Source organism: Eremothecium gossypii, chromosome VII, assembly GCF_000091025.4.
Source record: "Eremothecium gossypii ATCC 10895 chromosome VII, complete sequence".
NCBI lineage: Eukaryota > Fungi > Ascomycota > Saccharomycetes > Saccharomycetales > Saccharomycetaceae > Eremothecium > Eremothecium gossypii.
In genome coordinates this window covers 405,449-430,733 of record NC_005788.4, presented here as the reverse complement: position 1 = coordinate 430,733, position 25,285 = coordinate 405,449, and the positions used below count along the sequence as shown (strand labels likewise).

Genomic DNA, 25,285 nt, shown 5'->3' with positions numbered 1-25,285 from the left:
TGAGATAGATGGGGTTCTCTTTTAAAGTGCTTTTGCAAATTTTTCACAGCTTACATAAACTGGGATCCCAATACATAGAATTTGATAGAGCGCTCGAGCATATACAAAAGCTTAGCATACAAGTAGTGATTGCCGGCATAAAGTAGTCAAGATATTAAGATAAAAAGGTACTCAGGTTGCGACACCCGCAAGAAGCGTCATCCAGAGTGCGTTTGTATACAGTGGAAGGCAGTTTTTATGGAGGACGGCCCAGCAGCCCGGCCAAAGCCTTTTTCACAAGAGTGTCAGAACCACTGTTTTCCCTTACAGCGCCTCAGGTCGGTCACGCTCGGGACCTTATCATGCGTGAAGTAGCCAGAATGCACCTTCGCCTCTATTTCTACGTGCGAATCAGCCGGAATTAGCTCTGAGGGGATTGGCACTCGTTCCAATACTTTGATGCCGCAATCTGCGATGGCGTTATACTTCATGTGGGACATGGAAATGAGCCTGTCAACTTTGGTGACACCGAGCCACTTGAGAACATCGGGCATCAGCTGTTGGAATCGCATATCCTCGGTTCCCGCAATGCGCTCCGTGCGCTTGAAATACTCTGCTGCGTGATCGCCTGACCTTTTGCGAGCATTGTAGACAAGATATTTTGTGACCTCACCCAGTGCCCTTCCCTCCTTGCGGAAGTATATAACCACACCTGAGCCGCCAGCTTGTGCCTGCTTGACACCCTCCTCAATTGCGAAGATTAGGTACGGCCGACAGGTACATATGTCAGAACCGAAGACGTCAGACCCGTTACACTCATCATGCACCCTCAGCGTCAATTTCTTCGCAGGATCAGAGACGTCGAGAGGATTGCCGAAGATGTAGACTGTCAGGCCTCCGATAGGTGGCAGGAACACCTTCAGGTCGGGCCTGGTAACCAACTCAGGGTACATGCCATTCGTATGCTCAAACAAAGTTGTCCGGAGCTCCTCCTCACTCATTCCAAATCTCTTGGCAATTCCTGGGAGGTACCACACCTGTTCTACAGCAATTTTGGAAACGCGCAGATCGCCATTCTTATTTGCTACAATCTTTCCGTCCACGGGGAGCCTTCCCAGAACGACCGCTTCCCTAATTTCAGGCACCTGCATTGTAGCCTTCGTTATTGCGACTGTAGGCCTGACCTCAACCTGCTCGTCTTGGGCAATTCTGCCAAATAGCGCCGGCGCTAAGTGGCCTAGTGGATCCATCGAAACAATCTCATCTTTATTGAACCAAGCTTGCTGTGGGGGAAGGTGAAACATCGGCTCGGACATAGAATAGTCCGCAATATGATCTGCCTGGACCGCTTTTGCTCCTACCGCCAGTGCTTGGTATATGCAGTACGAGCCTGCATAGGCGCCAATGGCGTTATGCTTGGAAAAGCCTTCACCACGTCTGCTGGCGACGACAGGCCCCCGATCGCTCAGAGCTTTGGCTCCCCATTGAATTGCAATAGGACGAGACTCTCCAGGGAAGGTCGTAATCCGTATATCGTCTGCCAACTGGCTCTTGTCCTTTGCGTGCGTGTGTGAAGATAGATTCCCCACACAATTAGATTCTGACACCGATGCCATAATCATACTCTATGGGTCGCTGACCATGAAGGAGAACTGGAAAAGCATGTAACAACTGGTATATATACAAATGTTGTTAGCATCATGACGCAACGATAGATATCGACCCTGGCGCTACTCTTGATAGTGTCTTTATCACGCCTATCAGCATCATAAGCATGCTGGTGAAGTACAACAATACCGACGGATGCCGTCGGATTTAAAATCCATCAACGTACGAAAAGATAATACTATACCCGGGTAATATTATACCCGGGTAATACATCATCAAGAACGTACCATGAAGGGAAGAACTAACGTCTAGTTGATATTGGACATTTGCCACGCACACATATTGACACATATAATCCGGGGTGCTGCGGTTGCGAATATTGACTAGTTGTCACGCGCCAAGTTCCGATTGAGCTCACTGATATCACAGAATAGTGAGGTCCCCAAATGGCTAGTAGTGTTGACCGAGTGAATGAGGTTTCTCCTCCGGAATCGGTGCAGAAGGAAAATATGTCGAACAACTCTACAGAAGATGTTGCAGAGCACGTCCAGGTAGGCAAAGAGGTTATATCAGGGACCAATGCCAATGGCGTAGCCCAAAAGAAGACATTCGACGAGCCAGTTATTGAGATTTCGACTCCGGCATCGGTGCAGAAGGAAAATATGTCCAGCAACTCCGTTGAAGATGTTGCACAGCATGTCCAAATGGGCGCAGATGCTATACCAGATACTAGTGCCAACAGCTCAGACCAAAATAACGCGTTGGGCGAGAGTACGAAAGTCGAGCAGACATCAGAGGATGGCGACGAACGCTTTGTGAAGGGTCCTGTAGAAGCCACAGGAAATTCGACTGCTCCCAGTCCACCCACGTCGCAGGATAATCTCAAGCGTCACACAAGGGCATATTCCAATGTCTCTGGTAGTCCATGGACGATGAAATCCGCAGTGCATCTTGTGAAAACTACGCTAGAGGGTATACTACAAGCAAAATCCATGCACAAACATCCTAATAATGAAAAACTGGTTGAGAAAACTGTGAAAAACTTGACCGAGCAACTCCTGCAATCTGAAAACGATCCAAAGTTTTTGGATTCTCTGTTGGTCTTTGAGGCACTACGTGCTTGCTGTAGAACTAATGTTCCAGAAATACAGGTTAGCGCTCTTGATTGTCTATCAAAGTTGTTTGCCTTTAAGGCGTTAGACGAGAATGTTTTAGTCAACCCTCCAAATTCCGCAGCATCAAACGACCAGGGCACGACGTTGCCAGACTCTGGTGTTACACCACCTCCAAGAATGCGGCTGATAGATGCTGCCGTTGATACCATAACCGACTGTTTTGATGGAGAAGCGACTGATGGGAAGGTCGAGTTGCAGGTAGTCCGCGCCCTCGCAAGCTGTATATTGACAGATGAGCCTTATTGCAATTGTCACGGTGCATCACTATTAAAGGCCGTCAGACAAATCTATAATATTTTCATCCTGTCACTAAGCTCGTCCAACCAGGGAATTGCACAAGCAACGCTAACGCAGATTGTAAATGCTACTTTTGAGAAGATCAATGTTGTGTCATTGTATCCACCATCTTTTTCTCAGAATAGTCTGAGGAAAGAGCCATTAGAACATTATTCGCCGACATCAGTCGAGGACCAACCGCCTCTAACCCTTCAAAACTTAGAAAGCTTCAATGAGGAACACGAAGGACAGTTAGATAGTATGGATACAGAGCATGATGCTTCCACTACTGACGAGCAAAGTTTGATAGTCAAGGATGCTTTTTTGGTTTTCCGGGTGATGTCCAAACTCTCTGTTAAACCACTGGATGACAACTTAGATATGAGGTCATACGCTGTGCGCTCGAAATTACTTGCACTTCATATCATCCATTCTATAATGCGGGACCATATAGACGTGTTTTTGTCGCATAATGTTTTGCTTCCCGGAAAGCAGAACACCACCCTTCTGAATGGTGTCAAACAATACTTATGTCTTGCACTAGCAAGAAATGCAGCATCGCCCATAGCTCCTGTATTTGAAATTACTTTTGAAATAATGTGGTTGCTGGTTTCTAACTTGAGATCTGAATTTAAACGTGAGATACCCGTTTTTCTGACAGAGATATATTTCCCTATATCTCACATGAAATCTTCTACTCCACATCAGAAGAGGTATTTTTTGAGTGTTATCCAACGACTATGCAATGACCCGAGAACCTTAATTGAATTCTACCTAAATTATGACTGCGACAGTAGTATGCCTAATATTGTCGAGACTGTTGTGGATTATTTGACGCGACTGGCGCTAACACGTGTCGATATCACCGCATCACAGCGTGCGTACTATGATGAACAAGTGAACAAACCCCTTGCAACGTATAACCTATCGCAGTTGCCTTTATTATCCATATCTAATGTTAGCAGTATGTCTGTTGCTCCACAGCAACTCCAATTCCCGGTGGAATTTGCGCTTAAAATGACCTCGTTGAAATGTATGTTGGCCGTGCTAAGATCACTAAATTCTTGGGCCGACAAGGCGACGGCTCCAAATGGCACATTAAACCACAATAGGGCATCTGTTGGCTCCAGTACGATTGAAAGGAAGCACTCTTCGGCTTTTAGCTCTTTCAGTCACACTATGAACACAACACCTGTAGGAGACCAGAATAGTGTCCAACAATCGGAAGCGAGTGAGGATATTGATGATCCCACACAGTTTGAAAATTTGAAGTTAAGGAAAACAGAACTGCAAAAATGTATTCGGTTATTCAACTTCAAACCACATAAGGGAATACAAGATCTTTTGAAACTTGGCTTTATTAAAGATACAACGCCGAACGCTATTGCTAAATGGTTACTTTATACACCGGGATTAGATCTCGCAGCGGTAGGTGACTACCTAGGCGAGGGCTCAGAGGAAAATATTGCAATAATGCACGCTTTCGTTGATGAGTTAGACTTCAGTAATCTTTCGTTAGTTGATGCGTTGCGTGTTTTTCTTCAGAGGTTTAGGTTACCGGGTGAAGGCCAGAAAATCGATCGCTTCATGCTGAAATTTGCCGAGCGCTATGTTGACCAGAACCCCGATAGGTTTGCGACTCTTACCGCATACACTTTGTCTTATTCCATCATTCTCCTGAATACCGATTTGCACTCTTCTCAAATTAAAAACAAGATGACGCTCGATGAGTTCGTTGACAATAATAGAGGTATAGACAATGGTAAGGATTTACCGAGAGAATTACTTGCCCAGCTGTTTAATGAAATTGCGCAAAACGAAATCAAATTACAATCGGAGCAGCATCAAGCAATGATTGCAGGTGATTTAAACCCCGTGCACCAACAATCCGCCTTTGCATTCTTCAGCGGCAAAGATTTAGAAAGGGAAGCGTATATGCAGTTATCGAAAGAGATATCTTCCAAAACAGAGTTAGTTTTCAAAAATTGGGAGAAAGCCAAATCTGGAGACAAAGTGTTTTATGCTGCCTCTCACGTGGAGCATGTAAGGTCCATATTTGAGACTTTATGGATGTCGTTTTTGGCGGCATTAACTCCTCCTTTTAAGGAATATGATGATTTAGAGACCACCATGATGTGCCTAGAAGGGCTAAAAATGTCAATAAAGATATCCACGCGATTTGGTATTGACTATGCAAGGGCTTCTTTTATTGGTGCCCTAATACAATTTGCGAACTTGCAAAACATTCAAGAAATTCAGCCGAAGAATGTAAACGCTATTATCGCATTGCTGGAGGTTGCGTTGTCTGAGGGAAACTTCTTCAGGGATTCATGGAGGGACGTTCTTGTAATCGCATCGCAAGTGGAAAGATTACAGCTGATATCGAAGGGTGTGGACGGTGAATCAGTTCCAGACGTCGCGCAGGCTCGATTGGCTAACCATAGGAGTTCCTTTGACTCGACGAGATCTATGTCTATGTCCTTTTTTGAGAGATGGACCAAAAAATCCAATCCAATCGAGATTGCGCAGGAAAAGCATCATAATCAGTCCTTGTCTCCTGAGATATATGATTATATCTCCTCCAGCAAACTGGTCGTTCTTATTGATCGTATTTTTACCAACAGTTCAAAGTTGTCTGGTCAGGGTATTATGGACTTTATTAAAGCTCTCATTCAGGTTTCACGTGAAGAGATAGAATCTTCGCAGGACGCCGCTACTCCAAGGATGTTTTCATTGCAGAAAATGGTAGATGTTTGTTATTACAATATGGATCGTATAAGAGTTGAGTGGACACCCATTTGGGCTGTACTCGGAGAAGCGTTTAACTGGACTGCAACTAGTCCGAATCTTGCAGTTGTATTCTTTGCGATTGATTCTTTACGGCAACTTTCTATCCGCTTCCTAGATATTGAGGAGCTTCCTGGTTTTGAATTTCAACATGATTTCTTAAAACCCTTTCAGCACATAATACAGAATACTACAAATACAGATGTCCAGGAAATGTGTATGGAATGCTTCCGTAACTTCATCTTGGTGAAATCGACTACGTTGAAGTCCGGTTGGAAACCAATTTTAGAGTCACTACAATTCTGTGCCAGGTCTTCGAAAGAGAGCATAGTGCTAAAAACTTACCAGCTCATTACTGTGGATGTAATGAAAGATCATTTTGAAAGCGTCTTTGTACAAGAAGATGCGTTTATTGAATTAGTTGGTGTTTTACGAGAGATAACGAAAAACAGGAAATATCAGAAACTGTCTTTACACTCTTTAAAATCACTGAAAAAGATATATCAGAAGGTTGCTGAGCTTTGCTTTAAAAAGGAAAACCAACATTTACTACACGGCAAAGATATTTTTGAAGATATATGGTACCCCGTTCTGTATTCCTTCAATGATGCTGTTATGACTGCTGATGATTTGGAAGTGAGATCGCGCGCCTTAAATTTCATGTTTGATGCCTTGGTGGAATATGGAGGAGAATTTGGCATTAGTTTCTGGGAAAGTGTTTGCACAAGGCTTTTGTTCCCGATATTTGGGGTTCTGTCAAAACATTGGGAAGTTAACCAATTCAATAGTCATGATGACCTCAGTGTGTGGCTATCAACCACTTTGATCCAGGCACTACGTAATATGGTCGCCCTGTTTACGCATTACTTTGATTCACTGAACGAAATGTTGGATGGCTTCCTGGTTTTGTTAGTCTCTTGCATCTGTCAGGAAAATGACACCATTGCCAGGATTGGTAGGTCTTGTCTGCAGCAATTGATTATCCAGAACACCAACAAGTTCGGGACAACGCATTGGGAGCAGGTTACCAACTCGTTTGCCCGGTTATTTGAGCTTACCACTGCCACAGAACTTTTTGAGTCAGATCCATTGAAGCGTGGAAGAAAGCCATCAGTAGCCACAATCAACACCAACGGTACTGCTGAAACCCAATCATGTGCCAGTGATGTTGATCGGGAAGTCGAGCGTGCCCAACGCGAGGAGAAGGGCGAGGATGTTGGCAACGCCAGTACTGAAGAGGATAAGCCTATGAGCCGACTCGTGCGCACGAAAAGCAGCGAGGAGATTGGGCACCGTGTAAGTATTAAGAATACCATCGTGGTAAAATGTGTCCTGCAGCTGCTTATGATAGAGTCGCTTAGCGAGCTCTTTGCGGATGAGAACTTCGCAAACGCAATACCCTTCAAAAACGCCATCCGGCTTACCAGTCTTCTAGAATCCTCCTACTGGTTTGCTCGCGACTTTAATGACGACTTTGAGTTGCGTAACCGCCTGGTGAACGCCCGCATCGTGGACAAGATTCCAAACCTCATGAAGCAGGAAACTAGCAGTTCGGCAGTCTTGATCGACATCCTCTTCAAGATATACTTGAACGATGAAACTCCGGATTCTGAAACCAGTGCCGATCTACTGGCTCGTTTGGTCGGCATATGTACCCAAATTGTCGTGCGCTACGTTGCACTGGACGAGGCTACGATGGAGCGGACGATCGCCACCTGGCGCCCAGTAATTGTGGAGATCCTCCTCGGCTACCATGAGCTAGACGATGATGACTTCAGATCGCAATCCCCGGCGATGTATAAACTCGTGCTACAGGTCCTGGATAAGGCTTGCCCCCTAGATCTGAGACATGCCATCAAGGTATTCCTTTCCAGGGTGGGCGATCTCTACCTGGTGTAGCCGATATACTATAGTTATGATCATCTAAGCAAAACCCACACACCAATTCCTATACGAGCACTGCAGGAAACAGTCGTGACAGCTGCCTTTCAACCCACATGCACAGCTACCTCGTGGCGCTGGCTGCAGCGCCTCGCATAGTAGACCAGCTTGCGCCGCGCGATCTGCCTCAATTGCGCGCCAACGGGCTGCGATTTGCCGCTCCGGCTAAGGGCATGACTAAACATAGACTACCCAACTACAACTCAACATAGCCGGCCAGCCAACCCGCCCTCGCCTCCGTCTAAAGCTCTGGGCAGCAACTGGGCTGTTGGGCCTCAGCGATGGTTACATCGTCATCAACGAGGCCATCCAACAAATCGTCCTCTGTGCTTCGTTTCTTTTTTTGATGAAAACAGCCCGTGGGCGCGCCGTTGCCGAGACCTCGTACCGGCGCCAGATGTGCTTCTGTGTTCCTTATAGCATAAATCATACAAGTTATATATAAATTGGCTGTCATTACAAGTAGTGTCGACTCAGGAGCTGTTTGACACACTGCGCAACAGCGAGCAGGTAAGGTTCATAGTATACAATAAGTCAAGATGTCTTGCAAGGAACACAAGGTGGTGCATGAGGCGCACAATGTGGAAGCACGCAAGACGCCCGACCACTTCTATCGGTCGCAACCCGGCCCGTCGTATGTGCAGGATATAGAGCAATATCGGACGATGTACCAACAGTCAATTGAAGATCCGGATGCCTTTTTTGGTGAGAAGGCGCGGGAGTTCTTACACTGGGAGAAGGACTTCACGCACGTTCGGGCGGGGAGTTTGCGGACCGGGGACACGGCGTGGTTTCTCAACGGTGAGTTGAACGCAGCTTACAACTGTGTGGATCGGCACGCGCTGGAGAATCCAGACAAGGTGGCGATAATCTACGAGGCTGATGACGAGGCTGACAACCGTGTTGTTACATTCGGTGAGCTTCTACGGCAAGTGTCGCAGGTGGCAGGCGTGCTACAGTCGTGGGGCGTGAAGAAGGGAGATACTGTTGCTGTCTATATGCCGATGATCCCGGAGGCGGTTGTGGCAATGCTCGCCGTCGCCCGTTTAGGCGCCGTGCATTCCGTGATTTTTGCCGGATTTTCATCTGGGTCGCTACGTGATCGTATCGTGGACGCTGAATCCAAAGTGGTAATAACGTGCGATGAGGGCCGCCGTGGTGGGAAGACAGTGCACACAAAGAAGATTGTAGATGAGGGCCTAGCTGGCGTTGGCGTTGTCAGCCACATTTTAGTGTTCCAGAGAACCGGTTCCGAGGGAATTCCAATGAAGGCCGGCAGGGACTTCTGGTGGCACGAGGAGGTACGCAAGCAACGAGGCTATCTTCCACCGGTTTCTGTGAATGCAGAAGACCCGATCTTCCTTCTCTACACCTCTGGGTCTACCGGATCTCCTAAAGGAGTGGTCCACACCACTGGCGGGTATTTGCTAGGCGCCGCTCTAACTACCAGGTATGTATTTGACATCCATCCTGAGGACGTACTTTTCACTGCAGGCGATGTCGGCTGGATTACTGGACACACCTATGCGCTCTACGGTCCATTATGCCTAGGAACTGCTACTATAATATTCGAGTCTACTCCGGCGTATCCAGACTATGGCAGATATTGGCGGATTATTCAGCGCCACAAGGCGACACACTTCTACGTTGCACCAACGGCCATGCGGTTAATCAAGACTGTTGGGGAGCAAGAAATTTCAAAGTACGATTTATCCTCTTTGAGAGTTCTAGGGTCCGTCGGGGAACCGATCGCTCCAGATTTGTGGGAATGGTACAATGAAAAGGTGGGCAATAACAACTGTGTTGTCTGCGATACGATGTGGCAAACTGAGTCTGGTTCACATTTGATTGCTCCTTTGGCTGGTGCAATTCCAACAAAGCCGGGATCTGCAACTGTCCCATTCTTTGGTATTAATGCGTGTATCATTGATCCTGTTACGGGTGATGAATTGGAGGGCAATGACGTGGAAGGCGTGCTTGCGATCAAGTCACCTTGGCCCTCGATGGCGCGTTCAGTCTGGAATAATCATGACCGCTACATTGAAACGTACCTAAAACCCTACCCTGGCTACTACTTCACAGGTGATGGAGCTGGAAGAGATCATGACGGATATTACTGGATCAGAGGCAGAGTTGACGATGTCGTAAACGTTTCGGGTCACCGTCTCTCTACTGCTGAAATAGAGGCCGCGTTATCGGAACACGAGGGTGTATCGCAGGCCGCTGTCGTTGGTATTGCGGATGAGCTAACTGGACAAGCCGTTGTTGCTTTCGTGTCTTTAAAGGAAGGATATGGAAGAGGATCTTCTACGGATACGGACCCGGAGTCGATCGCACCCGATGTTGTTCCTTTAGACACTCTGCGCCGCGAGCTAGTGCTGCAAGTTAGAGCAGAAATCGGTCCATTTGCTGCGCCAAAATCGGTTATTGTCGTGGACGATCTTCCCAAGACCAGATCTGGCAAGATCATGAGAAGAACACTAAGAAAAATATCGGCAAATGAGGCCGACCAGCTTGGTGACTTGTCTACGCTTGCGAACCCAGAGACAGTTCCCGCCATTATTGCTGCTGTAGGTGCCCAATTTCTCAAGGGAAAGAAATAATAGTCTGACCTTACGCCGTCAAAAGTTGTAAAATGTGGCCTTAATTATTCCTAAAATGTTACCCATTAATGCATCTACGCGCCGTCTGATCGACATCTCACGGAGCTACCTTAATCAAACACGGCACCCCTTATTCACATGTCTTCTGACCGCCATAACTTGGCCTCAGAGTCATATTCCGCATGAGAATTGCAATAATAATGATAAGTGCCATTTTGTCAGGTACTTATACCATATTCATCAGCTCATAATAATTGGCCAGAACTTACACTACCTATATGCAGGTTGTGCTATTTTATATCTGTTTTCTAGTCCTTAACACATTTAATCTGCTTGTCGCATACCGTCTACTTTTCACTTCTCGCAAATGAAAAACGCAGGTCCGTACGAAAAGGCAGAATGCAACTCCGCAGATAGAAAAATAGTTAAAAGTGTTTCTAGTTTCTTTAGCTATCTGAAAATTCTGGATCTTAGGGACCGGATCATTCGATTTGGCCGCTGCCCGCTATATATAGGCTGTGTTAGGCGAGGTATAAAAATGCTTTCCATTGGATTAGGGGTTGCTGTCTTCATAGCTATCAAACCAGTTCTCAAGATATACGTCATCCTTCTCATAGGCTATTTAGCAGCCCGTTACAATATCCTAAACGCAGAAATAACGCGCGGGATATCCAATTTGGTGGTCAATATTCTCATTCCTAGTCTGACGTTCAACAAAATTGTGCAGACGTTATCGAACAAGGATATCAAGACGATCGGTGTGGTAATTTTGAACGCTCTGGTCTTATTCGCACTTGGTGGGATCTGTTCCCTCCTCATACATGGACTTGCACCTGTTCCTAAACGTTGGTTTTGGGGATTGATTTTCGCCGGCATATTTCCCAATATATCTGATTTACCCATCGCATATGTGCAGAGTATGCAAAATAGCGGCTTATTCTCCATGGACGACTTAAATAAGGGAGTTGCATATATATGCATCTTTCTGACATTCCAAGGATTCATTTTCATGAACCTTGGGGCATATCGTATTGTAGGGCTGGATTTTCGAGATTCAGATGACGAAGAAAGATCAAAGGGAGATTCAAAACTAAGGGACATAGTTCACCCAATGGCCCGGCAGCAGGTTGGCTCTCGCAACTTAAGTAGAAATTCTTTTGGTAGTATTTCACACGCTGCACAGGCTGCAAGTTCTCGGGGTAGCAGGCTCACGCAAGAGGCTGCTGTCATAGAAAACGCTGTCTCCGCGTCGAGCCACCATCCTGACGCTTGCACTGGCTTCGGCGAACAGGCTGAAGATATAGACTCACCAATCTCCCATCATGCAAATAGAGCAATGGACACGGCTCTGTCACTACAATTTCGAGATTCGCCTTCGGCGCTGGACACACAGACGATCTCGGTCAAATCCCTCCCCTGCCACGCGGTTGGAGAAAGCTTGCAGTTTGAAAATGTGTGCGCTCCACCAGCTACTGCATATAGCATTTGTTCTAGGAGGACGCACGAGCGGGCGCTGGGAGCTGAGCTTGGTCGCGGCTCATACTCGCTGCCGCAGGCCCTTGAAGTCTGTCCCCCGAACCTGGCCCCACATGGATATCCCGTAGGGGAGGAACAAGCGGACCGCAATGCTCGAGAACAGCTTTTTGAAGATGTATCTCGAGTGTCTAGTACGAATCACACAGAGAAGAGTGGTTCGGCACCTTCATTCAAAAACAGTCGCCGTAGGTGGCTTTACTACATTGTCATGACTTGCTGCCGGCCGGCATCCTCGGGGCCGCTGCTGGGCATACTGTGCGCCATGGTGCCAACCCTGCGGGCCTTGTTTGTCCACAATGACCTGAAGCTCGAGAACGCACCAGATGGTCAGCCAGTGCTCAATTTTATCATGGACATAACCGAGTATTTGGGAAATGCTTGCGTCCCCACAGGATTGCTACTCCTCGGTTCGACTTTTGCCAATATGCGCATTGAATCCCTTCCAAAAGGTATATGGCGCGCTGTTTTGATGCTCACGTCCTTCAAGTTAGTAGCGCTCCCGATAATTGGCATACTATTTGCCGGTGAGCTCCGAAATATCAATTGGCTTCACGACGACATCGGCAAATTCGTCATCATTCTTACATGGACCATGCCAAGCACCTCTGCGCAGGTCTACTTTACTACCTTTTTTGCAACTGCTGACGGCCATCGCCTGCAAATGTCTCTGCTGTCGCTTTTTTTTATGACACAGTACGCAGTCTTATTCTTCGCTATGGCTTTTGTTGTCACATATACTATTAAGTTCCAACTTAACTAGGAGTTCTCCTCACACATTTATTTGCATATACCTTGTCACGCCACGCCAGACCGGAATCCATATGCATGTTGGCGATGGCTATATATTTGCAGGAAATGTTTGCCCCTTTGGCAGAGCTATCTGCGACTCATCATGATTAACAGCGAGTCCGGCCAAAAGATCCGGCGTTAGATCCTTCCAAACTTTCAGCAGTTACAAAGACGTCGCAGATACAGAAGAAAAGGCCAATGTCTCCCAAGCTAACGCCCCTGGACAATGTTGCGAACCTACTAAGGTTCAGGAATACGAATTCGTTCCCCACGCGCGCAGTATGGCCTGTGAACAGGCGGGCGGCGGTGTTGATTTTGCTATTCATAGGTACACACGGAGAGTTAAGGGTGCTCCTTACAAAGAGATCCAGGGGGCTGAACTCTTTCTCGGGTCACGTTTCTTTACCTGGCGGAAAGGCCGATAACCCTATGGAGCCCTTTGAATTGATTGCGCGGCGGGAAGCAGAAGAAGAGATCGGCTTCCCCCTGAATGACGGCGTGCTAAGCGAGGAGTATAACCTAAAGGTCGACACAATCAGCGGCGAGCTTCCGCACTATATCTCAACGACCTTTCTGAGCGTCAAGCCCTTCCTGTGCTTCCTTTACAACGCAGATCTTTCAGATGACGAGAAACACGTCAGGGCGTTGAAAATCAACAAACCGTTTACGAAGTTGAATCCGGGGGAAACATCATCGGTGTTCTCAATTCCCCTCCGAGATCTGGTGGCACATGAGCTGAGCGAGCAGCCAACCGATGTTGAGTATGTTCGTCGGAGGGAGTTTATGTACGACTGGGGCGGCCTCTCCTGGCTGGTGCGGCACTACTATTATGCATGTGACAACGTCGGCGAAGTCTCGTGGCTCAATGGTGTGGAGGACCTGAGTTCCGATGAGGATGACAGCGGCGGGGAGGTGATCTGCAAAGATGTCTGGGGGCTGACGGCCAAAATCCTATATGACGTTGCGCGCGTTGCTGAAGGGCTCGTGCCCAATTCCAAGTCGGAGGGCGTGTGCGCTCACGAGGCACTAATCTACGGCTTGCATGAGCTGGGGAAACAGATGCATTCTCCGAACCGTACCACGTGGGAGTTGGGCATGATAGAAAGGAAGCGTGCGCTGAGCTGCGCCGACGTGATCCCAGACTACTACATGGAGCGTCTGAAGAGCCATCTTCCGCTCTGACGCAGTGTCCACAGACGCAGCACACATTGCAACGCGCAGACAAAAGCGGAAGAAATACATAAGTGATGCTAAATATACACGTTAAATTATATTCTTTTTTCTCGACTAGTACGCTTCCGTATATATAAACAGATCGTCATCATTTCACACACACTCAGTCTGTCTGGTGACACAAAGAACCAACGTCGCTTAGATCAAGGCTGGGAAGTTGGCGTTGACTGGCTTGGCCTGCGCAGGCTCTCTGTTGCCGCTCTTGCCGCCTCTGTTGCCGCCCTTGCCGCCTCTTTTGTTGTCTCTCTGGTCGCGAGACTTAGGAGCAAAGGACTCGGTGCCATCAAACTCTAGGAACTGCTTGGCCTTCAAGTGCTTCGTCTTGACGTTCTTGACCTTGGTAGCCTCCATGAAGACCTCCTGCTTCTTAACGAACAACTCAGCGTCGTCGAACTTCTCGACCTTTCTGGCGACAGGGGCCTTGTTCAGGTCGGAGTTCTGCTGCTCCAAGTACGCCTCCAAGGTGACGGCAGCTGCAGTGGCCTGCTCCTCCTCGGCAGCGTCGGCGGCCAACTCCGCCTCGGCAACAGCGGCACCAGCCTCCTCATCGGCCTGCTCCTTCTCGTTGTCGCCCCACGCCTGCTTGATCTTCTTGGCAGAGTCAGTCTTGCCGGTTCTCGAGTGGCGGTCAAAGGTCTTTCTGCTGTCCTTGGCTGGCTTGCCTGGCGCAGGAGCGTCCTTGGACTTGTTCTGCGAACGGCCGGCCTGCTTGTCTCTGAACGCAGCCTCGTTGCCGGTTGGCTTTGGTCTGTTGTTCTTGGCACGCGATGGGTCGGCAGATGGAGGAGGCACGTCCGCCTTCTTGGAAGAGGTGGTCTTCTTCACAAGCTCCTTTGGAGGAGACACAACAACGGTGGCGTCCTCGACGTCGTTGCCTAGCAGATCAAACGGATTCTGTCCATGTTAGTATTCCTTCTCGCACTGCTGTCTCTCCAGGCACACTGCCTGGCCACGGCTCCCAGAGCCAATCGATACGTACAGACATGGTGTGGTTTCTGTGTGCGCGCTGAGCTCTGGAGAAGAGTAGAGAAGCGTGCGTTCAGAAGAACTGCTTAAAACTATGAAAATTGTGCTGGCCGAGCAAACCTCCATTGCAACCTACAAAAGTATCCCAATTACCCCGAAGTTAACACCCACACAGACACTTCCGTACGCGCGTCCCACTTTACGGCAATGGCCACGCCGCGATGCCCTGCAACGTATCCCCTGTGAAAAAAAATTTTGTCGGCCCTGAGTTTGGGTGAAACTGTCAGTCCGATCTCAGCGAAGGTCACGGTCTGCCGTTGTAAGTGACAGAAGGACAGTACGGTCACGTGAGAGGTCTGGCGGGCCACCCTATTATGGCTTCAGTTCTACTACTGCCACATCAGAGACGCAAGCACAGACAGAAGCGCGCCAGGACTGCTAGTTACAGGAAGCCGATGTCACAAGGAAGTTCGCCGAGCCCTGCTATGGAAGTTGATGGCCCAGAATTCCCGGGGAAGACGGGAGGGCAGACGATTGCGGAGATGGGAGAGGAGCGCAGCGGAGCCGGGACAGGGAACACAGGCACGGGCGGGCAAAGCAGCGTCAGCGGCGCGGGCGGCAAGGCGGGAGCATTAAATACAGCGAAGCTGGTGCTGAGCCACAAGCCGATCTCAACGTCGTCGCCGGAGGCGATGGCGGCGGCGCAGCAGGTGACGCCGCAGAAGCTGGCGCAGCTGTTGCTGGCGAAGGGCCCGCTGGCGATCCGATTCATCACGCAGGCGCTGACAGAAGAGATACCAAGCTTCAAGGACCTGTCTGCGTCGAAACAGCGGCGCTTGATCATGGGGGCGCTGGAGGCGGGGGACCAGGAGAACTCAGTGGTGTTCGCGAAGATCGGCTGGGGACAGTGGTCCGCGCGACACGTGAAGCCGCACCTGTTTATCAAAGAGCGTGAGCTAACCAACGTCGCCAACAGCAAGGTGAAGGACGCGGGCGTGCACGAGGCGCGTCGCAGTAGCAGCAATGCGAAGAAGGGCGGAAAGTCGGGCTCGTTTCTGAACGAGCTGAAGCGGCCCATGCTCGCGGCGCCCACGGCCAGCATTTACATTGACGAGAATGCCCTCGCTTCGGACGACGACGAGGAGGACGACGAGGAGGATGAGCACGATATGCTGAACTACGAGAACCTCAAGCGCCGCCAGCCGAGTGTGGTCGCGGTCGAGCCCCCTGAGCTGAGCGATCAGCAGGAGGTGCTGTTTCGCGCCCGGCTGCGGGCGCCCAATGGCGGCAGCCGGCGCCGTTCCACCTCGAAGGTAAGGTCTGTATCTGTATCCAAGCCCGGCGCGCATAGAGCCCCACCAGCTGCCGGCGACGCGGTCGAGGGGCCTTTGCGCCGTCTCTCGCCGTCGCAGGCCGACCGCAAAAGCACGATAGATATAGCTACCCCTGAGGAGCCGCCGCACGATGAACTGCTCTCAGCCAATTCGGTCGCCAAGACGCGGCGCGCCGCCGCACGTCGCGACTCCTGGCTCTCGCGCAGCAAGGAGTCCTCCATCCGGTCTACGCTCCTATCGCACTCCAACTACAACATCGTCTCTCCGCCTTCCCACGCCCAGCCGCCGGCCGATCATCATCCACTGGGCCGCGAGGCGGACCATTCGGATACTGACGAGGAAGATTGGGCCAGCATTGGGGCGCCAGCCTTGCGTAATAACAGCATGCCGTCCAACCTTTCGTCCTCATCTTCTCATCATGGCAACTCTGCATCTGCCTCAAACGCTCACTCTGAGCAGGGCTCTCCGCACGCTAGACCCCTAAACTATGCCATTCCAAACTCTATACCGCCGCGCCAGCATTCACCACCCGACGCAGAGGATGCTGCGTTTCTTCTCATGAGTCTTAAGTCTTAGCTCTGCTCATACCATTAATCACGTGAAGTGCTCCGTCTCGACACTGCCTCTGTGGCTTGCTTCCTAATCGCAATATGCGGTGTCGGGATTTTAATGCCGAAACTTTTACTGCACAAAAGTTACCCTTCCCCTAGTCCCCTGCCCCTTGATAGGACAGGAGTATTCTACAACTTGGACATATATCAGGAGCACAAGGTTATCTCGCAACTGAACGTCATCGGAGAGAAATCCTTGCGAGCGGTGGTGTGTCAAGTTTGGCAGGACATAAATTTGGCGTTTGAGTACTATTTGATCCTTGCGCGAATTGTGCGACATTTATCATGACCATCCAGAGCATCACCGGATCATCTTTCAGCGGTGGAGATGTCAGCGCTGGATCAGAAAAGGTATATCAGAACTATTTGATGCCGACATTAAAACTCTACGATGCGAAAGTATCAATCAACCACTGGCAGCTCCGGGACTGTGTCAAGTGCTCATCTACCGGCCTGGGGAGCGTATACTACATATACGACCATTCGATACGGACTTTGGACACCCGTTCGACAGCTGCAGAGCTTCAAAATGAAAAGATGGAGCGGCGGCGGCGAAGGTCGTCGCTGTGCGGGGGGCAGCGGTCCGACCCCTGGCGGGATCACCGGGCGCCGTCAGAACTCGTGGTACAATTTGATTACAAACCCCGTTGTTTCCGGGAGAACGGCGGGCTCATAGCGTGTGGTGGACTGATCAGCTCTGACGATATTGGCAGCACGGTCAGCCGCTCAGGGCGACATGAAGACTCTGATGGTGGAGGACAGTCCACAGGAGTACTTACACCATCGCAGGTAGAGCCCATTCGGCTGGCTAACAGCGATATCCTCACAGATTACAGCTTCTATGGAGATCAACAGTCTTGGAAGGGCATACTTGCCTTATACAACATGGAGAACGGAGTCTCTTTAACGTACAAGTTAGGCCAGTATATTAACAACTGCGTCGAATTATACCAGCGGACCTCACAGCAATACGATTTATACACTTGTAATAATGACAGCCATTTGTACCAGTGCGATGTTAGTAATAGGGGAGTGGAGCTTACGCGCCGGTATTCCGACTTAAAATTTGCTTTAAACTGCTCGGCAATATCACACGATGGGAAGACGATGGTGGTTTCGGGAGATTCCAGCAAGTTTGCGGTCTATAGACAGAATGAACTAAGCGGTTGTTTTTCATTACAATATGACGCCGCTCCTGAGTGGGGTTCAAAATGGTCGCGCACAAAGTGCGTTCCAAGGTATGCCGCGGTCGATAGATCCGAAGTCCTAGATCGTATTTACGATTCGCCTGGTGGTGATAACGGCTTTTACACAAGCTATAGCGAAAACGACGTGCACATGGCTACGATATTCCAAAACGGCCTCTGTCTGGTGTACGATATGAGAAAAATGGACACGCCTCTTGCGGAGATACCTTCAACTCGAAGACATGCACAGAACGGGTCCTTTAGGGTGTGCAAGTTTAGCCGCTCGTTTGATGACCTACTATTTATCTCGGAACACCAAAGCCACGTCCATGTTGTGGATACACGGAATCTAATGAATCATCAAGTGATAGTCATACCTGATAAAGTGAGAAGTCCGGACGAAAACCTCACACCAAGCCCCAATTCGGGCGTGTCTAGATCGCCCCCAGCACCGTCCATTGATGATCCATGCGTTACACGCGCGACGAGGCTACCGATTAGAAGTTTAGAACCGGAGGTGTTACCATACCCTGATGTTGCCCAATATTCCAACAATTTTCAAAATGTCTCATCGGATGAAGACGCAATTGATCAACTTTCGTCGGGGGTTTTCCAAAATAGAAGGAGGCGTTCTACATTTCGCGTTAGACGCTACTCAACAAGTTCAATCATCAACTCTAATTATCCAAGGGCACTTGAGGACATCGATCCAAGTATTTTGGATCATCACTATACACAACACAACTACCGCGCTGTTGATAATTATAACTATGTGAATGATCAACCTCAGCGCGGTTCGCCTGCGCGGGTATCAAGAAGAGTGCTGGTACCTGGCAGGTCTCGGCGCGCCATGGCAGTCGAAGATATAGACGACGATACACTTGAAGAAGATAATGGGCCTGAGGATGAAGATGATAACCCTATGATGGGCTACGCGGAAGCATATAATGAAATTAATGAGATCACACATGGTTCCCAATTCCGTTTCGAGAACGTACCACAATCTTCGGCGATTCCTCGTCGCCAGGGTATTTCGATGGCCTTAACTAATATTTTAAACAGAACGAGGGATAGTGGAAACAGGTCTTCTCGAACACCAGCTTTTTCTACGGCTTCTGGGTCAGACCTATTTGAAGAAAATAGCATTTCTGGGATAGATTGGGTTCAGGATCAAGAAGGTAGCTCCCTCATAATTGGAACTGATTATGGAATAATCAAGTGGAACATCAACTCCTGGGCGAGAAGAAGTTTCCCATGTTATGATTTTTGTTGATCCCCTACAATATATTGTCAAAGATGGTAGCTACAATTGCCATTCTTTTTGCGCTGTGCGCACTTCATTTCTACATGATACACTTTGGTTAGTGCTTAAAACTTATATTAGTGTGTATGACTAAATAGAATTTAAGTTACAATTTAACAGTGGGTCACTAAAATTGTAAATCATGCTTAGATAGGGTATGCTTGCGACTCTTATGAGTATATTTGATCAGGCATAAATACTGGCTAGTCGATGATGTTGGCAGTGTCTTGAGGCGCCGAACTACTAGAACCATCTACTTCTCCAATAGATAACTGCTCCATGTTTTTCTCTTGGTTGTAGTGTTCTTGCAGCTCCTTAAATTCCTCTTCACCCTCAAGGAGGGCGTTGACACCAATAATTTCTCCTTCGTTAAAGATTTCCAAGATTGCCTCTGCCTCTTCGATCGACATTTCGGCAAACACCTCGTTGATAGCATCAAGTTTTTGGGTCTTGACCGCATCCTGCATCGTTTTTGGTAGCTTATTGAAGGCCGCGACCTTCTGGATTTCCTTGGGGTCTTTTGATTGAGCATCAGGAAGATTGACCTGCAATTCTGTGGATTCGTCCAAAGATTTTAATTGGATCGTTTCCACACCACCTTCAGTAGTGTCTGCTTGTTCGTTGGCCAGTACTTTGCAGCGCTCGGTGACATGCTTGAACTTTGATTGGACCGACTCCAGGAATGAAGATTTGCCCATTTTGTTATTAGTGTTGTAAAACACTTTCTGGAAGAAAACTCTGATGACCTCTTTCAGTTCTTCTGCATTGAGGTGTGGAATCTTCTTCATAGCATATATTTCGCGGATATAGGACATCAGTTCGGACTGGTGGATCACCTGGTATGCCTTCTTCTCGTCACCTGCAAGCTGATATTCAAAAGCCTGCATCATTAGAGCATCTTTCTGCTGCTCAGACAAAATGGAAACGTGATCCAATAGGTACGCTTCTGACGCTTTGTAGTTGCCAACAGGGACCGAGCCGAACTGCTCCGTTTCAGGGGCCAACTTCATGGGGTCGTCTTTGAAGTCGATAAAGTCGGTTGGGACCAATTTGAGGCTATCAGGGAGCGCGGCCTGGTCTGGTTTAGCAGGTACAGGCATGAACGTTGCCTGATCGCCATCCTTGCCCTTGTTAACGAAGCTTCGGTCAAAGCCTGTGTGTATGTCCTCCGAAGAGATGTGCATTGCCTTCTCCTTGTAGAGCTCGTCCAGCTTGGTCCGCGCCTCCGCGGTAACCGTGCGTATCTTCTCACGGTGCTTCTGCATCTGCTCCCGCAGTACCGTCCCGTCCTTCGGGTCCTTCTTCTCCTCCGCCGCGTTGCGCTCTAACTGCTCAAACAGGTCCTCCACCATCTCGTTATATGGAGGCATGTCCGGGTCCACATTCTCACCCGAGCCCTTCTCCGTCTTGTCGAAGTTCTCGTTCAGAAACCGCGTCACACGCTCCCGGTCCACGAGCTCCCTGTCCGACAGCGCCTCCATCAGCTTGTCCACCCGCTTGTTCAGGTGCCCGTACATCTCGATCTGGAACTCCAAGTTCCTGATGTCCTGCTTACGCTTCTCTCGCTGCTCATGAATCGACTGCTGCTTCCACCGAATGAACGACCGCTTGTCCACATTAGGATGTACCTCGATGTCCGAGTCATCCGAGATTTCTATCTTGTCCCACTTTGAGTAATCGATTGCCATTGCACTACCTTGTTTCGTTCTGGCTTCACTACTGTTGTCCTTAGATCTTCTGGATCCACCAATAACTGATATCAAAGATTCATATATGCAAACGTCCAACTAAATAATGTTACACATAAGGAAGGACCAAGGCAACGCCTGCCCAGTTCTAGCAACTTCTGTGTGTCACTCTCAACGATAGAAGTCTGGTCTCGAGATGTTGAGACCGTACTCGGCCACAGCGCTGCTGAGGTCGTTGACGGTCAAGGTGACCTTGTTCGCATTGGTCTTTTCGTTTTGTTGGTGCTGCTGCTGGCTGATCTGCTGTGTGCCGGGCTGCTGCTGACCGAGCATCAGTTGTCGGGCGCGGGCCTGGCCGTTGTTGGAGTTATGGACGGCGATGGAGGAGCGGATACGGGAATACTCGTAGGCGTCGGCCGCAATGTCGCTAACGAACTTCTGGGTTGCCAACGCGAGGAGGCGCTTGACGCGGACATCGGTGCACTCGAAGCCGTTCTTGGTCAAGTAGTAGTCGATCACAGCGTCGGGGATGATAGGGGGGTTGTCAGTCATGAGGTCGAGAAGCTCGTTGACGGTCTTGTCCTTGCGGGTGAACTCGGGGATCTCGAAGAGCTTTCTGTGCTTGGGGTCTGCGCCGGCGCGGTCCTCTGGGGGCTGCGAGCCAAACAGCATAGCGTTATCGACAGGGGCCTCCTCCCCGTCGTCGAACTCGTTGAGCTCGTCGTCGACATTCAAGTCCTCATCGATGGTGACCTCCTTCTCGCTCATGCTACGCCTGGTGGATGGCGGTATGTTGGCGCTGATTCACGGGCGCGGCAGACCCGGGTTATATAGACCCGTCAGTGCGGGTAACCTCATACGTACAATATGATGACCAATGGTGAACATCGCCGGTGGGTCACAGGTCCCAGTCGCCAGAGGTGTCAGCGGCCAAGTCTGGGAGAGGCTCATCGATGGTGTTGATCTTCAGGTCACTGCAGAGGCAGCACTTGGTGGACAGTAGGTGGTCTAACTTGTCGGCATCAACTGGCTGCTTCCGGGCGAGCTTGCGCTGGAAAGACTCGATCTGGCTGCGCAGATTAAAGTCGTTGGACTGTATGATCTCCTTTATCATGCAGTCCGTGTGGAAGTTGTGTCCGCACGGGAAGACGAAAAACTTTCTTGTCTGGAGGACTTCGCGACACGAGTCGCAACCGGCGCCAGGCTGAAGTGCTTGTCGGCGCTTATTGAAGAGTTCGATGTCTTGTCTGATCTCGCGCTTAATTTTAATAGAGTCGCTGATTTCCTGGAAGATGTGCGACATGGACATCTGGTGGTTCTCGAGGCTGCGCACGAGTTCCTCCTTCAGATTTGCGATGGTGGCCACTTTGCTCACGAGAGGTAGCAAGTCCTTGATGGTCAGGACACCGTTGGCATCCTGGATGATGGATCGAATAGACTGCCGGACATCAGTATCTTCGTAGATGGTCACCCGAGCAATTTTTAGCCACAGCCTCTTCAGCATGTATGTGTCCTCAGTCTCCAAGGAGCCCACAATAACCTTTGCAGAGCTCAACATGTCTTTCGAGAGCGCCAGGTCGACTGCATTGTCGTACAATTTTAACTGGGAATAGAGGTGGATAGCCACTGAATACCGACGCAGTTTTAAGGCAAGACGCAGGATGAAATTAGGATCAAACCGCGTGGCGTGGTCATTCATGAACTTGATAACGTCATGTTCGCCGTCGACGTCGTCCTCGGCTATAGAGACCAGTAGCATGTAAATCGCAGTATTGTGAATGAGGCTCTCCTGGCAGTTATATTCTTTGATGCAGAACTTCAGGTAGGTGAGCGCGTAGTTAGGCAGCATACGGTGTGAAAACCGTTGTTGATCCTGATAGTGGCTGAAGTAAGTGAGCATGGAAGGAACCAGCTTTACCGGGTCAACATTGGGAATCTGTACCCAAGTGTTGACAGTGGCATCCGGTGCGTTTATTAACAACACAGTAGCGTACTGATACACGCATTCCGGGTCCTTTAACGTAACAAGTATCTTTAGTGACTCGTACCAATTGTCGGAACGTATCCAGTAGCACAACACGTATCGATAGTCCTCAATAATATTCGCATAAAAAAGTAACTCAGCTTTTCTGTTCTGTTGCGAAACAATCTGGTACACTGTATCTCTATCCAAATATTCTACATGTGTCCGAACGAACTCCTGGAATTGGGACTCTAGCTTAGCCTTTGCATTTTTCAACTCGTCCAAGTTCGTATCAGTGGCCTCCTCAGCTATGATTTCTTCCGCTCGATTCAGCTGGTTCATGAAATTCCATATAATCCACGACGTCATGATAAATACCTGTATCTTGTTTGCCTTCTGAAGTATGGACTTCAGCTTTTCCATCAAAAAGGTTTGCAAATGAATAAGATCATCAAACTCCATAAACTTCAATGCGATAGAACCAATTGAGGAGCCCTGTCCCGATGTACCATATTCTTTGGCGGCTTCGAGCCATTTCCCTTCATTGTAGAGTTTATTAGCGTATTGCTCTCTTATAAAATCGGTTTCGGGCTCCGATAAACCTTTTAGATTCAAAGCAGCCATAAACTGGCCGTTAGCGCACAGGAGCTGCCATATCCCCTCTGTTTCATTCTCAACCACCAATTCATATACGTTCTCCGTCGAGTGGCACCAGAACGTTGGGGGGCTCTGCGAATAGTCAGCGCACAATGCCAGCATCCGTTCGTTCTCCTTACTGAAAATAACTTCCTGAAAGACAATATTGTTGTTCAGCTGATTGATAACAATCACTTCAGACCCACGTAGAAGTATCAGATGGTAATCCGTGAGTTTGATGTCCTTGATATGGCTGTTCGACGGGGGTAGCTCGATATTCAGTAATAACTTGGCCGATGAAAGAACCGGCGAGGTCTTCGTATTCCCGAACACAATTCCAGCTTGTGTCACCCATGCAAATGTACTATTATGGGCTGTAAACCTTGTACCGGACGTCTTTTTGAGAGGTTCAAACTCCTCCGATTCTTTCGGCGGCATGCGCGTGAACGCGGCCGCAGTTTGCCCGGGAACAGACTCCCAGTATTGGATTGTGCTACCAGATACCGCCATGGCCCCATTCTCATGCGACCATTTTATCCCCTCGATTGGTGTTTGGCTCATGTAGATACGCACCGGCGCCGGCTCACCATGCCGAAGGTCCAAGTAGTACAGTTTCCCCTGACGTGTACCCACCAGTAGTTCAAGCTCGCTAAAGCTCCAATCAACACTCACGATATCGCACTCTTTGCGGTTCAGCTTCTTGAGCGTCGCGCACACAGGGTTCCGCCGATCGTTCGCCCCCCCTTCTAACAGCTGCCCGACGTTGCACACGAAGTACTTCGAGAAATTGGTCTTAATGAGCGCCCGTGTGCCCTGTGTGTTCATCCACAGCTGCACAACCTTTTCCTGATTCAGATTCAGAAGGGACACCCTGAATTCCACTACATTCGACGGCTCGGCGAGGTTTATAAGGAAGAGCTGCCCACTCTCGAGCGCAAAACACATCACATTATTCTGCACCTGCAACGAGCATATATTGTTGTTGATCTCCTTGATAAAGCTCAGTGATACGTGCTCAATTTGCACCTTCATGGCAGCAGCCCCCGCAATGGCTTCCAAACGCTAGGCTCTGTGCTAAAGACTGGCAACGTTAGCTGCTCGTTTCTGAAAAATGTTTACACTAAAAGCCATCTCCAGCATACATAATTAACCCACAATCGTCGCTCCAGCACGCGACAACAGGCCCAAACCACACGTACAGCATCATGAGCACTTCCGGAATCCCTGTTAAGCTGCTGAACGAAGCCCAAGGCCACACGGTGTCGCTGGAGCTAACGACCGGCGAAACATATCGGGGCAAGTTGGTGGGCAGCGAGGACAACATGAACTGCCAGCTAAGAGACGTGACAGCGACGGCACGGAACGGCCAGGTGACACATATGGACCATGTATTCGTGCGAGGCTCGCACGTAAGGTTCTTTGTCGTACCAGACATGTTTAAGAACGCTCCTCTGTTCAAGAGTGAGTCTGCACACAAGCCACCACCACCCATCCGCGGACCACGGAGAAAGTAATGTAACGATATAAAGTGTATAGCCCAGTTAAAGCAGCAGCAGTGCTAGTCGAGTAGCTGTCGAGCTGAATGAACAGTCACGTGATAAGACGGCGAGGCCAATGGCGTTTTCTATAGCATTACGTTGAAGTTGGACTCCCGATGTAAGGCCAAAGGG

At 49.2% G+C, this 25,285-nt stretch overlaps 12 protein-coding genes across 12 annotated transcripts; 7 read left to right on the top strand and 5 right to left on the bottom strand.

Annotated features, from left to right (window-relative positions):
- Positions 1-284: 284 nt before the first annotated feature.
- Positions 285-1,601, bottom strand: AGOS_AGL146W (AGL146Wp; the record flags this gene model as incomplete). The annotated part of the gene is made up of 1 exon (NM_211583.1): positions 285-1,601. One exon carries the CDS (start codon positions 1,599-1,601, stop codon positions 285-287), a length of 1,317 nt encoding a protein of 438 aa, NP_986521.1.
- A 432-nt stretch (positions 1,602-2,033) lies between these two features.
- On the top strand, positions 2,034-7,724 carry SEC7 (Arf family guanine nucleotide exchange factor SEC7; the record flags this gene model as incomplete). The annotated part of the gene is made up of 1 exon (NM_211582.2): positions 2,034-7,724. One exon carries the CDS (start codon positions 2,034-2,036, stop codon positions 7,722-7,724), a length of 5,691 nt encoding a protein of 1,896 aa, NP_986520.2.
- Positions 7,725-8,305: 581 nt separating this feature from the next.
- On the top strand, positions 8,306-10,369 carry ACS2 (acetate--CoA ligase ACS2; the record flags this gene model as incomplete). Its single annotated transcript, NM_211581.1, has 1 exon — positions 8,306-10,369. The coding sequence occupies one exon, from the start codon at positions 8,306-8,308 to the stop codon at positions 10,367-10,369; it is 2,064 nt and encodes a 687-aa protein (NP_986519.1).
- A 367-nt stretch (positions 10,370-10,736) lies between these two features.
- Positions 10,737-12,665, top strand: AGOS_AGL149C (uncharacterized protein; the record flags this gene model as incomplete). Its single annotated transcript, NM_211580.1, has 1 exon — positions 10,737-12,665. One exon carries the CDS (start codon positions 10,737-10,739, stop codon positions 12,663-12,665), a length of 1,929 nt encoding a protein of 642 aa, NP_986518.1.
- Positions 12,666-12,892: 227 nt separating this feature from the next.
- On the top strand, positions 12,893-13,876 carry PCD1 (8-oxo-dGTP diphosphatase; the record flags this gene model as incomplete). The annotated part of the gene is made up of 1 exon (NM_211579.1): positions 12,893-13,876. The coding sequence occupies one exon, from the start codon at positions 12,893-12,895 to the stop codon at positions 13,874-13,876; it is 984 nt and encodes a 327-aa protein (NP_986517.1).
- A 189-nt stretch (positions 13,877-14,065) lies between these two features.
- On the bottom strand, positions 14,066-14,912 carry STM1 (Stm1p; the record flags this gene model as incomplete). The annotated part of the gene is made up of 2 exons (NM_211578.1): positions 14,066-14,821; positions 14,907-14,912. 2 exons carry the CDS (start codon positions 14,910-14,912, stop codon positions 14,066-14,068), a joined length of 762 nt encoding a protein of 253 aa, NP_986516.1.
- Positions 14,913-15,267: 355 nt separating this feature from the next.
- On the top strand, positions 15,268-16,803 carry STB3 (Stb3p; the record flags this gene model as incomplete). Its single annotated transcript, NM_211577.1, has 1 exon — positions 15,268-16,803. The coding sequence occupies one exon, from the start codon at positions 15,268-15,270 to the stop codon at positions 16,801-16,803; it is 1,536 nt and encodes a 511-aa protein (NP_986515.1).
- Positions 16,804-17,123: 320 nt separating this feature from the next.
- Positions 17,124-19,298, top strand: GID11 (Gid11p; the record flags this gene model as incomplete). Its single annotated transcript, NM_211576.1, has 1 exon — positions 17,124-19,298. The coding sequence occupies one exon, from the start codon at positions 17,124-17,126 to the stop codon at positions 19,296-19,298; it is 2,175 nt and encodes a 724-aa protein (NP_986514.1).
- A 233-nt stretch (positions 19,299-19,531) lies between these two features.
- On the bottom strand, positions 19,532-21,016 carry CDC37 (Hsp90 co-chaperone CDC37; the record flags this gene model as incomplete). Its single annotated transcript, NM_211575.2, has 1 exon — positions 19,532-21,016. One exon carries the CDS (start codon positions 21,014-21,016, stop codon positions 19,532-19,534), a length of 1,485 nt encoding a protein of 494 aa, NP_986513.1.
- A 171-nt stretch (positions 21,017-21,187) lies between these two features.
- TAF10 (Taf10p) lies at positions 21,188-21,784 on the bottom strand (the record flags this gene model as incomplete). The annotated part of the gene is made up of 1 exon (NM_211574.1): positions 21,188-21,784. One exon carries the CDS (start codon positions 21,782-21,784, stop codon positions 21,188-21,190), a length of 597 nt encoding a protein of 198 aa, NP_986512.1.
- Positions 21,785-21,914: 130 nt separating this feature from the next.
- Positions 21,915-24,647, bottom strand: PEP3 (tethering complex subunit PEP3; the record flags this gene model as incomplete). Its single annotated transcript, NM_211573.2, has 1 exon — positions 21,915-24,647. The coding sequence occupies one exon, from the start codon at positions 24,645-24,647 to the stop codon at positions 21,915-21,917; it is 2,733 nt and encodes a 910-aa protein (NP_986511.1).
- Positions 24,648-24,820: 173 nt separating this feature from the next.
- On the top strand, positions 24,821-25,129 carry SMD3 (mRNA splicing protein SMD3; the record flags this gene model as incomplete). Its single annotated transcript, NM_211572.1, has 1 exon — positions 24,821-25,129. The coding sequence occupies one exon, from the start codon at positions 24,821-24,823 to the stop codon at positions 25,127-25,129; it is 309 nt and encodes a 102-aa protein (NP_986510.1).
- Positions 25,130-25,285: the final 156 nt, after the last annotated feature.